Consider the following 14,332-nt stretch of genomic DNA (forward strand, 5'->3'; position numbering starts at 1 on the left):
TTTTTTAAATAACTCGGTTTAATTCGGTTCGGCCCAAATTATTCACGTTTTAAATTCAAATTAGTAAAAAGCACATTTTTTACTGAATTTTATTTTTAATTCGGATTCGATCCGAATTTTTTATTTAATTCGGAAAAATTCGGTTCTGCCACGAATTATTCGGCCGAATTGATAACTAGGGTCATTCCTAGTCGTGGAGCTCTCTACCTTTGTTTTGATGTTTATAGTTTTCTGATCCAAATAGAAAGATGTAAAAGAGTCAAACAAAAAATGACCATAGGAGAATTGGTGAGGAAAAACATGTACAAATTAGACCTTGCTCCAAGTATGACATTGAATAGAACTAATTGGAGGGGCTAGGATCCGCATAGCAAACCCCATCCAACTGTGTTCTATTTTCTACTATTTTCTGATTTGTTTCCTTTCACCTTTACTTTTCCGTGTCTTTGTTTGGATCCATGTTGCCAACCCTATTAAGTTGGGATATGGGTTTGTTATTGTTATAATAATTACATAAGGAAGCTGGTCTCCAATTAATCAAGCTCCAAACTAATTTAACATGGATTTGACTGCAATTACAGAGATACAAATGGCAATTCTTCACCCAGTGTACCACTCACCACTTCTTTTTCAGGTCTCGGTATTGGCAAATAAACCCAATTATGATTGAGTTGGGCTTGAATTACAATTCCATTTAAACACTACTGGTATAAATGGTTGCTATTCAAATAAGTAGATACCACCAATCAGAAAGAAAGAGCTAACCAGAGACTGCAAGTAAAAATTTCATGGTATTTGCTGATACTTTCTACTTACAAATGTGAATTGACCTACAGAAAAAGAAACAGCTGGTTAAAAGGAAAACTAGAGAGAATATATCACCAACATCACACAATTACGTGGGGAATTTCATTGATATTTCCCGTCTAGAATTACCCATGCCACAAGAGATCACTTGAAGTAACAAAAATGAAACACCTGATGAAAACAATACTGTTGGAAACACAGCCAACATCATGTCCTAGCAGCAATTCTGAGTGAGAATTTCCTAACCAAATGGCTTGTTATATTATTGGACTGCAGGTCAAATATGCTGACTGTGCCAAAGAACTTCAAAACTCTGTTCTCTTAACCCTTTTCTTCATCATCTCAGCCCACCTAGCGAACACATTGGAAGCCTCAAATTTTCCAGAGAACTTCATTTTTTGAGCTAAATCCTCTAGTATGTCAGGCTTCCCAGCTCTAGCGAAGTCAGCCACAAACTTATTGTAATCGAGCTGTGGAGCTTTCATTCCTTTCTCCATCATCTCTTCTATATATTTACAAGCCTCTTCTGATCTTCCCTGTCTTATAAGACCCGAAATGAAAACAGTATAAGAATTGTCATCGGGACAACAACCCTTCCGATTCATCTCATCCCACACAGCACATCCCATCTCATAATTCATCATCTGAAAGTAGGACTTCATCATCATATTATATGTGTGCATTGTAGGTTGGAACCCATTTTGAATCATCTTTTTGTAAATCCTAACAGCGTCATCTGGCATTTCCCGGTTGGTCATTAATTTAATAAGGGCATTGTAGGTGCGACCATCAGGGTTGCAGCCCTTCTCTTTCATCTCCTTAAGTAAGCCATGGACCTTATCCATCTTCTTTTGGTTCCCAAAACCCACAATTAAACATGTGTAAACAGCAGGATCTGGCTGACAACCAGAATCAAGCATCTCATCAAAGTAATCAACAGCTTGTTGCATTCTATTTCCCTTGCACAAATCCCGTATCAATATAGTATAGCTTCGGACACTTGGAGAAGGGCCCTTAGCCTTCATGATCTCAAACAGTTTGATAGCTTCAGAACTTTTTCTACCACTTAACAATCCTTCAAGCATTATATTATGGGCAACAATGTCAGGCTTGAAACCCTTGTCAATCATCTCATTCCAAGCCTTCCCTGCCTCTACTAACTTCTTCAACTTGCACCATCCAGCAAGGAGAGCCGTATAGGTTTGTAAGTCGGGGGTAAATCGATCCCTCAACTTCTCAAAGAGAGCTTGAGCTTCTTTCCCAAGTTTTGCCCTTCCAAGGGCATCAAGCAAACAGTTATAGGTATCAACCCCCACTTTGAAGTTATGCCTTTTCATCAACTCAAAAATGCCAACTGCTTTCTTCATCTCCTTTGCTGCAGCAAAAGCCCTAATAGCAATAGAGAAAGTCTCAATTGTCAGAAGCCCTTTATTCCCCATTTCTTCAAGCATCACCACCATGCTCTCAAATTGCCTTGTCTTCCCAAGTATCCCCATCATGGAATTATATGTCCTAGAATCATGTAAAAATCCTGGTCTTTGCCCAGCCCAGTGGAAGAACCGAAATGCTGGCCTCCAAGCAAGGCGGAACCGAGCTAACACCTCAAGAACAAGATCATGAGAGAGAGAAACTCCACACTGATCAAGAACTGCTTCCATGTTCCGATCAGATGTAAACAATTCTTGAATCACCTTGCAGACCCTTTCCACTTCTTTCGGATCTGCTACAGACTTACTACACTCAGCCTGGCTTTCACCATTCTCACTTTCACTGTCATCATCATCCCTGGCTTCTTTTTTCACTTCACCTGTTTCTCCATCTCCATTTGAAAACCAAGAAAAAGCTCTAACATTCAAAGCTGACATTTTCCATTGCAAACCATGCTGGAGAGAGAATTGAGAGAAATGTAAACGATGAAATGGAACTTCACCTCGAGAACAATCAAAATAGTATCTGGGATAACACTGCAAATCACAGGGGAAGGCCATGAATCTATCATTCTCACCATTACCAGAAGCAATTACGTTGACATCTTCCTTTGTTTTTGCATCTCTATTTGAACTATTTGAGAAACGTCTCTGATCTCCAGAACATAGGTCGGAATAGGTGTTGCATCGGTGGCCATAGAGATCAGAAATTTGAGTTTCTAAGCAGTTAAAATGACGAACAGAAATCGAATATCTTGCAATTCTTCTGAGTGATAGAACCATAACACTACCCAATGCAAGCTACAGTAGGAAATCCCAATTTAGTTTGCTTATGAGCCGACTCAAACCTGTTGACGAGGTGATGTATAATCCATAGTCAGTAAGTTCGGGCATGGCAAAAAATGGGAATTAAACAGACCTAGAGGCAATAATACTATTACAAATCCAGCTAAAAAAAAGAAAAAAAACATACAACAATAATACGATACATACATAATACGGTTCCCCTATAAAAATCGGGAGCAAAAATAAAGGCACATATTTCCTGATCTCAGACCAAAAGATATCAAAATTCAGCCTTGCCCTTTACATGTCTAACAGTATAGCACCCAGAAAATGAATCAAACGTTGCAGCCTTCCCAAACTAACATTAACACTAGATGAAATTCTTCAGGAGCACTAACATCTTGTTCAAGGGGATATGTTGTTTTGCACAGTACAGGGGTATTCCCTCAAACACTTGTTACTTTCTAGACAAAGGAATCAATGTGGGTGTGTCTCCAGCAAACACAAAAAGAGGGCCATGAGGAGAAAAAAACAAAATCCAACAACTCCTAGAGGTTTGGTAAAAGATGGAGTATCCATTTAGAAGTTTTGAGATCAGAAAATCCAACACATAAGCTATCAATTAAAAACAATGATTTAGAAATTATACCATTAAATCTTTAGAAACAAAGAGAATATTAGGAATTTTCAATTGACCAATGGAGAAAGAGAGACTAATCTGACGGCAGCCAGGGATATTGATGGCGAGGCGAACCAGGGAAGAGTAAAGGGTCAAGGGTTTCAGCGTAATGCGAAAAGGGCAAAAGGGTTTTCGGCCTTGGATTTTAATTTCCATTTGGCAGAATGAAATTACCGCTCCACCCCTGTGAAATAAAAAATCTGAATGCTCCTCCGATAGTCCCATTTGGGAAAAAAATTGCTTTTGAAGTTCCCACAAACTTCTCTGCAGTGGGAACTTCTCTGCAACCTGCTCCTCTCCTCTTCAATGTTAGTCGATCAAACTCCCACCTCTGCAAATCTCTCTGTTGGAAGTAGGTTTTACAAGATTTATAGCATAGTTTTTAAGGCGGTAAGGCGACGGAGGCGTTTGAGGGTCTTTCGGAGCGCCTTAGCGATAAGGCGGGCATAAAGCGTCGCCTTATCGACTAAAGCGTTCCTGTGTAATTTTTTTATAAAACCAATCTATTTGGCTCAAATCCTAGTTGAATACTCATATGTTAAATAAATATTAAAGGTTCATATTTATACTAATGTAAGATATTCATCAAGAAAACAAATCAATAAAGTGAATAAACTAAGTTCATCTTCATCAATCATCAATCATCAATATTCAATCATCAATCATCAATAATCAATCATCAATCATCAATCATTAATCATTAATCATCAATCATCATAACATATTAACATATAATATAAATACGTAATTATGAAACCAAATTATAAATATAAAGAAAAGAAGACATAAAAAATACAATTATTTATTATGCTTACCTCTATGATGCCAAAATAAGTGCCTAAGCCCTAAGGTCATCCACTATATTTCTATTCCTGTCAAAGAAGAATGAAGCTCACCGCTATCAGAGCAAAATGGTTCCTGGATCAGTGGTTCTTCCTTGTTTCTTGATTCCTTCTCAAAGCCCTTTCTTAAAACCCTTGACAAAATCCAAACCCTATTTGTGAATCTGGTTTTTGTTTTGTTTGTTTTGGTTATTTTTGGTGGAGTAAAGCTAATCCCATACATCTCAAGTGTTAACAAAACCATACACCTACCAACAAAAAATCTATATTTGAAATCTTCATCAAGTAATTTAAAAATGTGTTAAAAAAAAAAAAAACTCATAAAGCGCCACTTTACATAAGGCGGAGTACTGCCTTACCATCTTTAGACCGCATCAGCACCTAAGCGCTACTAAGGCATCGCCTTACCAGCGCCTTAAAAACTATGATTTATAGTGTAACACAGTAGTTTGAGGGTTGAAGATGATACCCTGATATGTACCCATTGGTTGATTTGAAAAGGACAACGAGAGATGCCTAATTGGAACCATGTATGTGTAGGAATGAATGTGGCAAGCCATGAGGAAATGAAATTGATTAACAATAAAAACTAAAGGAGATTTTAATCTTACAGGTTGGAGTCTTCCCAAGAGGTGTGTCTTCCAAGCATCAATTTAGTTTGTTTTCTGAGATCTCTTAAATCTGGTTTCTAAACCTATCACTGCAATTCTGGTTTTATTGATTTCTATACCTAGTATCCTAAGGCTTCCAGAAAACCCCATTATTTGGTGTCAGAGCTATGGACAGCATCGAGACAAGGACTTCTTACCCAGTTATTGTTCAAGATACACTCAATTAGACATTGATATGATCAGGCAATGATATGATAGGATGACTGCCATAGAACAGCACCATGCTGATTATAATCCTTCTTCTATGCCGGGAAATTTTGAAAATCCTAGACCTGACAAGGTATTACCAACTCAATTTACTGCAAATAATACCATGAGAGTTGAGAGAGGACCATAGAAAGTTCCTACAAATTAGCCATCTTTTGAGGACAACTTGCATACCTTGGTAAAGAACAGTTATCATGGAAGGACTCTAATAATACTACAGAAAGGTGAAGCCAGCAGTTTCATACTTTGCTGGACGGATGGACCCATGGCTATTCCTTAATTGGTTAGCTTCTTTAGAGGAATATTTTGACTAGTAAGACTTGGAAGAGGAGATGAAGTTTAGATTTTTTCATTTGCAATTGATTGGTTGTGCTAAAAAATGGTGGGGAATCCATTAAGTGAGGTTTAGAGTTAGAAGGGATGAGCCTAGGACTTGGGAAGAAATGAAGCACGAGTTGAAGAACAGGTATCTACCAGAAAATATCCAAAGGAAGCTCTCCCTTCGACAAGATTACTGCCAAAAGGCCTTCAAAGCTGAAGAAAGCTCGAAGCAACTATCTCTAAAATTCAGTTCGTAAGTTATAAAGTGTTGGATGTCTAACATGTATAACGTTAAAGCACAGGCTGAGCTCAACTTTGCACCGTCAAAGGAAGAAACAAAGGAAATAGTTAAAGAGGAGGAGTGTATCACTTTGAATGACCCGGTAAAGGAGAATCCAGTTTTCCTACACGAGTTTCATTGCGATTGTAAAAGCGAAGAGGAGAAAACAATTGTAGAAGAATCAATGATTCAAGCTGAAAATCAGGTTCTTTGCTAGGCAAAAGATATTCCTTCAGTTCAAGAGTTAGAGCCTACTGTTGAAGATAAAGAAGGAGAAACAAAGCAGCCTGCGACGACAAAGATGAGACAATGATTGAAGATTTTAATGAAGAGATTCAATGTGTAGAAAATTCTGCCATGCAAGATAACATTGCAAAACTCAAAGAAGATAGCAAAGGTTGCAGCAGCGATACTAGACGAGGTCCTGGTTAAGGAAGACTTCGAGAATACTTCACGCGAAGCCGTGAATATTCAAGATGCTATTGTTATTGTCGCGGATTTCATAGAGATACGTGATTTCACCTCACTATTTTTAAGAAGGTTCCCTAGGCTGCACATTTTTTATTTTATTTTTTTTTTCGTATTTTCCAATGTGCTACCAGAATTTTATTTAGGTTGAAGATGCATGCTAATCCTGTAGTGCTCATTCTAAGCCACTACAAAACTTGTGGCCAAGTTTTTTCAAGACGTGGAGAATTGATGCAGTATCTAGGCACCATTAGAAATGCTAGGAGAAGAAGAATAGCTTGCGGTTTCAGGAATTTCATAATTCTTAGTTTCTCTAGGAATACTTTCATTATGTGTCCTAGTTCAGGCTGGTTTAGGAATCTATATTAAGTCCACTCCAGCTATGAATTGATTTTTTTTAATATGTCAAGTTGTTGGTTTGGGAACCCAAACACAGATGGAGGTTTTTGAGTGAGTTGAGTTTTGGAGTTGTCTTTAGCTGTTTATTGGTAATTTAAGTAGCCAATTTGATTAGTGGTTTAGGCTATTTCTAGTCATGTTGGGAGTCATATTTTGAGAGTCTACATGTTTTATGTAACCAGCCATTAAGGCATGCGAATCTGAGTAATGGAAGATTGGCTTTTGCTCCGTTGCTCTATGGGAATCAGAGTAACTTGTTATGAGATGCAATGAGACCCTTGCTGGATGCTCATGTAGGCTGGTGGGATTCCAGTCAAGTTCCAGGTGGGAAGCTTTTGTTTCATATCTCTTCTTCTCATTTAAAAAAAAAAGAGCAACCCAGTGCACGAGGCTCTCGCTACTGCAGGGTCTGGGAGAGGCAAATGTATGCAAACTTACCCCCTGCTTTGCTTTGCTTTGCTTTGCAGGAGAGGTTGTTTCCAAGTTTTGAACCTGTGACCAAACATGTTGCAATAGTGCAACTTATTCATTGTGCCACAGGCTCGCCCACTATCTCTTCTTCTCATTCTCTTTCTTATTATGCCATTTTTGTTTTCTTGCAGAATCAGGTCAGTTCTGAACTTTCTAGTTCCTATGCATCTTAGTTTCAGGTTTCTCTGTCAGTTTAGTTAATCACTATCCTGCTGGTTTGTTTTCTGGTTTAAAATTTCATCTTTCCATCGAACTAGAAGAGTCCTAGTTCTAGTATGTTTCTTCAATTTTTTGGAATTCTGAGTTACCTTTCTGAAACTTGATTTCAGTTAATTGCTTATTCATCTGTTACTAATATTCCAGTATGTTAAATCTTCTGAAATACTTCTACTCTGGTTCCTTTTAATCTGATTATCGATTTGTTGTTCTGGACCATGATTTATAGAATCCTACTTCGAGTAAACTTGAGCCATAACTTCAAATATGACCATTAAATTAATTTGAAATTTAAGTTTTTGTTTCTCAGTCCATAATAAACATTCAACCAGATTTCTGTCCAGATCAGACCATCCATCTCTTACAACTGTTTTCTAAAACTGTCACTGCGATTCTGGTTTCACTGGTTATCTGAAACTAATAATCTTAGGCTTCCAGAAAACCCCACTACCAAGTCCAGATCAGACAATTCATCTCTTACATCTGTTTTCTAAATCTGTCACTGCAATTCTGGTTTCACTGGATATCTGAAACTAGTATCTTACGCTTCCAGAGAACCCCACTAGGACTCCATTTACCTTTTTTTTGGGGGGGGCACTTTTCAAACAAAACAATGATGTTCAGTTTTTTTCAGGAACCACATGTATTTAAGTCATGCTCTTTGGGTGAAAACTACTAAACTCAGTTTAGTGGGGGATTTCTATAGTCTATTAGTTTCTTTGTCACTTATCTGCTACTATGGATGTCTGGTTTTGATTTTAAGTGAGAGGCTAAACTCCGTGACAGCTAAGTTTGACCTGCTTAGAGCCATTCACTTCCAGTATGCCATTAATAGTGTAATACCAAGACGAAAGCTACACCATGCCGCTGACCCAAATACACCGGTTGTATCCGAATCTGATCATTCAGAGCTCAGGGAGGAATCAAGGAATGAATTTCCATCTGAACCCCATAGAGTTCAGCAGCAACTATTGGATGATGAAACACGAGCTCTTCAGGTAATCATTAAGTTGGTTTATGGCTGAAGGTTCTCTTGTACAAGTTCCCCTTTATGCTTTTGATTATGGAGTTTCTCTGCTGGGTAAGATTGAAATTGCTTGTCACTGTATTTAAACAAGTAGAGTTGGCCAGTCTTCTAGATGCTGTTCAAGAAACTGAGACAAAGATGGTAGAACTATCTGCACTGAATAACCTTATGGCGACACATGTTCTTCAACAGTCTAAGCAGATAGAGTATTTGCATGAGAAGGTAAGAATCTATTCTGCTTGATCTTTTTCCAATCATTTGTCGCTTCTGACATTGCTAAATCATATAGGGTAATTTTGAGTTTGATATTGGTTAGAACAGGTGGGGTTGAGACCTAACATTAAATTGAATTCAAACTAATTTAATGAGTGTGAACATCTAATTTTTAAAGCTTTCTAAACCTTGAGGAAAAAGAATTCTATAGATTGAATGATTGTGAACCTTCTTCTTCTTCTTCTTTCATGTGTGTGTAGAAGGGAACCTGCTCCTTATAGATCCCTACAAGGATTGTTCCCATTTATCATGTTCTGAATTCATGTTTAGTGTATTGGCTATATTACTAATAATCCAACATTGAGTGACTTTGGGCAGTCCAAATCGTTCTTTTTGGGGTTCTACAGATGAACCAAAAGGCTTCTTATGAGAAAGAAAAGCTGACTTTTGTGGTTGTATCTTCAATAATTTGAATGCCAAGCCATTGGCATCATTCTTTGCGGATTCCTAGATAGCAGCATTAAACTTATATCAGAATTTGTTTTATCTTATCAGTTTTGTTCAGGTTCTTCACATTCTTGTATTTGATGCAACCCTGTTTTTATATTCTTACTTTTAGGCTGTTGAAGCTACAAAGAATGTGGACATGGGCAACAAGGAGCTGTCCCAAGCCATTCAGCGTAACAGCAGTAGCAGGACCTTTCTTTTACTTTTCTTGTTTGTACTCACCTTTTCCATCCTGTTTATAGATTGGTATAGCTAGAAATCGAGATATTCTCCCTTCTTCTTCTTTTTTTTTTCCTTTGGTGCAAGTGATATTCTCCCTAGGGAGTGGTGCTTTTGTATTTTCTTTCTATGGGTTATCATTTTTTTTAACATTTATTTTCCTAAAATTACTCACAGCGGAGTGATGAAAATATATGCAGGAATAGAGAATATAGGCTGCGTTTGGTAGTCATTCTGTTCCAGAAATGACGTTTCGTGTCAAAAACAGAATTTTTAGTTTCTGTGTTAAAATTCCATTCTAAACAGAAAAATGATGTTTGGTGAACTTATTTCAAAAACGGCTTCAGAATAGGAAAACAATGTTTTTGTAGATAATCAATAATTACAGAAACTTAATCTGTGGCAGTAACAGAGTTTTAGATATCATAACCAGCTGTTAAGTGGGGGCCTCTGGTCTCTTAAATCTAATAGATGATTCAGATGCTGGAGTAAACCAACCATGAGATCTGGCATCTCTAACTCCAATCTTGGTTACCCTGTACTTCTTATAGACCAACCAAAATTAGAAGTTAGAACATCTAGAAACTCTTGTTCTTCTCTGTTTGTCCTCAAACTTCACTACTATCAGTAAATAGTAGTGCCTACTTGTTACAATCATTAAAACCTATCTAGAGTTCTTGTTTTATACCCCCAAAACATATGTGACTAACAAAAGAAAAAAAGCAATGACTGATCAACTTTTGAGAAGTTTCATAATCTTTTTGTTTGCTCATGCCCTATCAAAGGGCAGAAAAATGTTCAAATTCCAGTAAGCTACATCATACTTATGACCTATGTCTTTAGTTCCCACCTTCCCTATCAATGTATCTTTTTCCTGTTTTCATAATTGGTTGGTTGTGCTTGCGGCTACGACCACATCACTTCTGTCATCCTGGGTTTGTGCATCCGCTAACAGTTATCTATCAACTGAAATTTCTATGAACTCAGCAGGAACAGAGCATCAACACAGAGCATTCAAAAAGCAATAATCAAACAAACATATCACCAAAACCAGTTGGGGGTAGAACACAGAGCATCAACACATGGCATTCAAACATAATTGAAAAAGCATAATCAATCAAACAAAAAACAACTTCAGTTTTGATAATATGTTTCTAGTGTCCCTACAGTAGTGGTGTTGAAAAAAAAATTTGAAATTTCAGACGTTCTAAGGTTGAGAAAGGGTAGAAATATTCTGAAACATTTGATTGTTGAGAAGCGTTTCACCAAAAGAACGGAGACGATTTCAGTACCTTGAAGATCTGAGAGACGAGAGAGATGGAGAGCAGGGATTTCACCAAAGGGGTTCCAGCCGAGTTCGCACTACCGATGTTGAGAGGGGTTTAACCAAAATCGTCGGTTCCAGGGGTTTCCTCACTCTTCCAGCCCAGTTCGCACTACCGATGTCAAACGAAGGTAGTGTAGATTAGAGTTGAAAGAGAGCAGGTATCAAACGCAGCCGAAATCCTTTGTCGAGCAGGGATCAAATGCAGCCGAACTCCTTTCTAAAATCCTTTTCTAAAATCGAATTGCACAAAGATGATGGGTGAAGAGCTAAGAGGTAACGGGCAAGGGAGAGAAAAAGAGGCAAGACAATTTTTAGGCGCTTCCGACCCTTGTCTGCAGGGGTTCCACGTAGAAGGCAAAATGAATAATCCCACATCTAAAATAAATGGTTGGATGTGAAGACTTATTTGGGCATTCTCACAGGTACCCGCTAGTTTTTTAAGGAATTTTTTGGGGTAAAAGTCAGTTTTTGAGAATGACTTTTCAGGATGAGTTCTAACTTAGTAGCCTGAGCCTGATGTAGAGGCTTCTACTCAAGATTGTCTTCCCAAGTTATAATCAAACTATTATACAACTTCCCTTCTAGGTGGCAATTACACCTCTCACATTGTGGAGATCTCCATCTCCCATAAGGGTGCAAGTTTGGCTCAAATCCACCCTAAGCCCGAACTGGGTCTAGGCTAAGATTTATGGCCCTAAGGGCAGGTCAAGGTTGGAATTCTTTAACTTCGAGTCAAGGTTAGACTAGGTTAGGGTTGAGGCCTCAGACTAAGCGTGCGACCCTGATTTGATTTTATATAATGACCAATAGAAACCTCTATACTCAATTGAGCGCTTCCTCTTGCAACAAAGGTACTTTGCCTCCTTCGCACCGTGCATGGGATGAGTTTCTGCCTCATATAGCTCGGGACAAAGACCAGGGGAAGTTTAGGAGAGATGGGGAGACCCAGCAACTACCAGTTGGGGTGGGGGATAAGGTTGGTTCTTCACCTTCTTATCCCCCCCCCCCCAAAAAAAAAAGAAAGAAAGAAAAAGAAAACCGACCTTATAGTGCTAGCGCTAGCGTTCTTTCTATTCCATCCTATTCCATTCCATTCCGTGGAATGTGGCCAATACTAATCTAATAAGTGAAGTAGTCGTCGTATGGCCAATCAGCTCAAACACCAGATTGCTCGTGCCCGCCCATTCTTTCTCCCTTCTATACTCAATTGGGCGTTTCTTCTAGCAACAAAGGTACTTTGCCTCCCCTCAAACCATACGACTTTCTATACTCAGTTGGGCGTTTCCTTGCAACAAAGGTACTCTAGCTCTCCTTTGTTGTCTCCCAATCTTCACTCTTAACTCCTTTATTATTCAATAGTTACATACTTCAATGATTAATCACATATTAGATTTCTTATCACTCCCACTCCATTTCAGCTTAGTTAATGAAATTTCGATAGATATTGTAGGTTCAATCAGGGGTTTGGCCCTGAGTTAGGGTTAGACTGGACCTGGGTCTAGCTAAGGGACTCAGGGTTGGACTGGGGTTTTTCAAAAGCCCAATCCCACCCGACCTTGTTGCAGCCCTAATCTCCCACAACCTAACTCTCCCTAGGAGATTTGAGTATCTCCTAATGTTTGCCAACCACCTTACGATGGAGCCTCATTCATCAAGTGTTACACAATGGCTAAAAGTGCAAACTTTTAATTGGGAACAATGCTCGATGACTGACCTAGAAAAGTAGGAAAAGCAAAATATCCCATATTTGTATAGTAGCTATGTTAATGTATGCTCAGGTCTACACAAGACTAGATATTGTCTTTGTAGTGGAAATATTAGAAAGAATTCAAAAAAAAAAAAATAAATGCTATGCCACACTTGTCAACGGCAAAGAACGTGATGAGGTATCTTCAAAGAACTAAAGATCACACGCTCACCTACAAACATGTAGACGACATGTTTATTTTTTATTGAAAAAAGAAAAAAGAAATATCCATTAACTAGAAATGAAGCTTAAAACATCAATGTTTGAGCTAATGCTCAGTATTTGTGTTTGTTTTTCATAGTCATATGTGCTATCATATGCAATAGAAGTACCACTCCGTTGTTGGGCTTGACAAAAAATTAGGGCATAAACAAAATAGTATAGACATAAAAAAAATTGGGGGATTGCGTTCCAAGGCCATGATGTGGTATTGCTATTAAAAAGTAGCATGTCTAATTCTGTTGAGTTACTCCAAATCTCCTTTAAGCACCATCCTTCCTCCTTTGCTCGCTTGACTCCATAAAAAAGGCTTTTGCAGTTGACATCAATGGTTTTTCCTATCATTAGATAATCAACACATAATGAGATACATTTTCCTGAATTAATGATACAAGTAACCCAGCCAAAAATATTGTTCTTAGCATCAGTCATACCCACATAAATAAGAATTGGTGAGGTGAGGACAGGAAATTCAGGTGCATTAATTAAGGTAGATCGGGTTGGAGTCACCTATTGAATGTAGGAGTGACAAGATTGAGCAATCCCTTGTTTCACAAGTTGTAAGATAGAGAAAAGATTAGGCTTAATACAGTTATAAATAACCTTATTACGATGTGACTAAATAAAGTAACATGTTGTAATAAAAATAGTAAAGAAATAATTTAAGTCATATCCAGGAATTGTTCCAGAATTAAAAAGATACATACATAATCGAATCATTGAAAAGTTAGTAGAGAAAGCTGTTGTTCAGAGGCTCAAGGCCCAGCTGCCCATATTCCTTTTGTGATTTCGCAAGCGAGAAAGAAGTGTCAAATGGATTCCTGTTGCTTAAGACAAAACCCACAGGTTAAATCTACATCCATCATTTCTCAATATTTCTTCGGTGGGGATTCGGCCATGAGCTACTCTCTAGAAAAAGATATTAAATTTTGGGTGTATTTCGAGTTTCCAAAAGAATCACCACCAATAGGAACATAGATAAGAGCAAGTACATTTGTTTGAGCATCCAATTAGGTTTGTAGAATTAGTTTTAAAATGCTTCTTTGGAGAGGTGACACCACCATCTATCCTTATCTAATGAAATTAAGATTTGTAAAATATCATTTATTAGGGTAAGCATAAAAATTAAAAACTTGTATTCCACACATTTCCCATAATAAAATCACTAACCCAAGTTAAAGAAAGAGGGGTGGGAGAATTGGGGTTTGTCAAGGTAAATTGGAAACAGTCGGAATCCATGGGTGGGTCCAGAATTTTGTATTACTTACAAATTTTTACCATAACAAGTTTATTTAAGGTTGGGAATATACTTACAATACTGTTCAAAGGTAATAGATCATTTTTCCTCAGCGTCATAGAATCAAAAACTGACCTATTGGGAAAGTACTTGCTTTTAAGAATTTAAGTCCACATTGAATTTTCCTTTGTAATGAAACACCAACCTAGCTTCAGAAGGAGGGCTTTGTCTAGACAACATGTTGATTGAATACTTAGATTCA

General features: G+C 37.9%; 1 protein-coding gene across 2 annotated transcripts; it reads right to left on the reverse strand.

Moving 5' to 3' along the window:
* Window positions 1-878: 878 nt before the first annotated feature.
* Window positions 879-11,303, reverse strand: LOC122064746 (pentatricopeptide repeat-containing protein At5g14820, mitochondrial-like). Of its 2 annotated transcripts, XM_042628503.1 has the most exons (3): window positions 10,833-11,303; window positions 2,738-3,082; window positions 879-2,614 (listed from the first exon to the last, which is right to left on the reverse strand). In XM_042628503.1, the coding sequence occupies exons 2-3, from the start codon at window positions 3,015-3,017 to the stop codon at window positions 1,113-1,115; spliced, it is 1,782 nt and encodes a 593-aa protein (XP_042484437.1). In that variant the 5' UTR covers window positions 3,018-3,082; window positions 10,833-11,303; the 3' UTR covers window positions 879-1,112. The 2 variants fall into 2 exon arrangements, with proteins under 2 accessions (XP_042484437.1, XP_042484436.1); XM_042628502.1 differs by having other exon boundaries at window positions 879-3,082; window positions 10,833-11,302.
* Between the last annotated feature and the right edge of the window lie 3,029 nt (window positions 11,304-14,332).

Source organism: Macadamia integrifolia, unplaced genomic scaffold (genome assembly GCF_013358625.1).
Source record: "Macadamia integrifolia cultivar HAES 741 unplaced genomic scaffold, SCU_Mint_v3 scaffold1745, whole genome shotgun sequence".
Lineage (NCBI taxonomy): Eukaryota > Viridiplantae > Streptophyta > Magnoliopsida > Proteales > Proteaceae > Macadamia > Macadamia integrifolia.

Bases quoted from the DNA above. Each gene is read 5' to 3' on its own strand.
- LOC122064746 (XM_042628502.1), bottom strand. From the start codon at position 3,017: ATGGTTCTATCACTCAGAAGAATTGCAAGATATTCGATTTCTGTTCGT.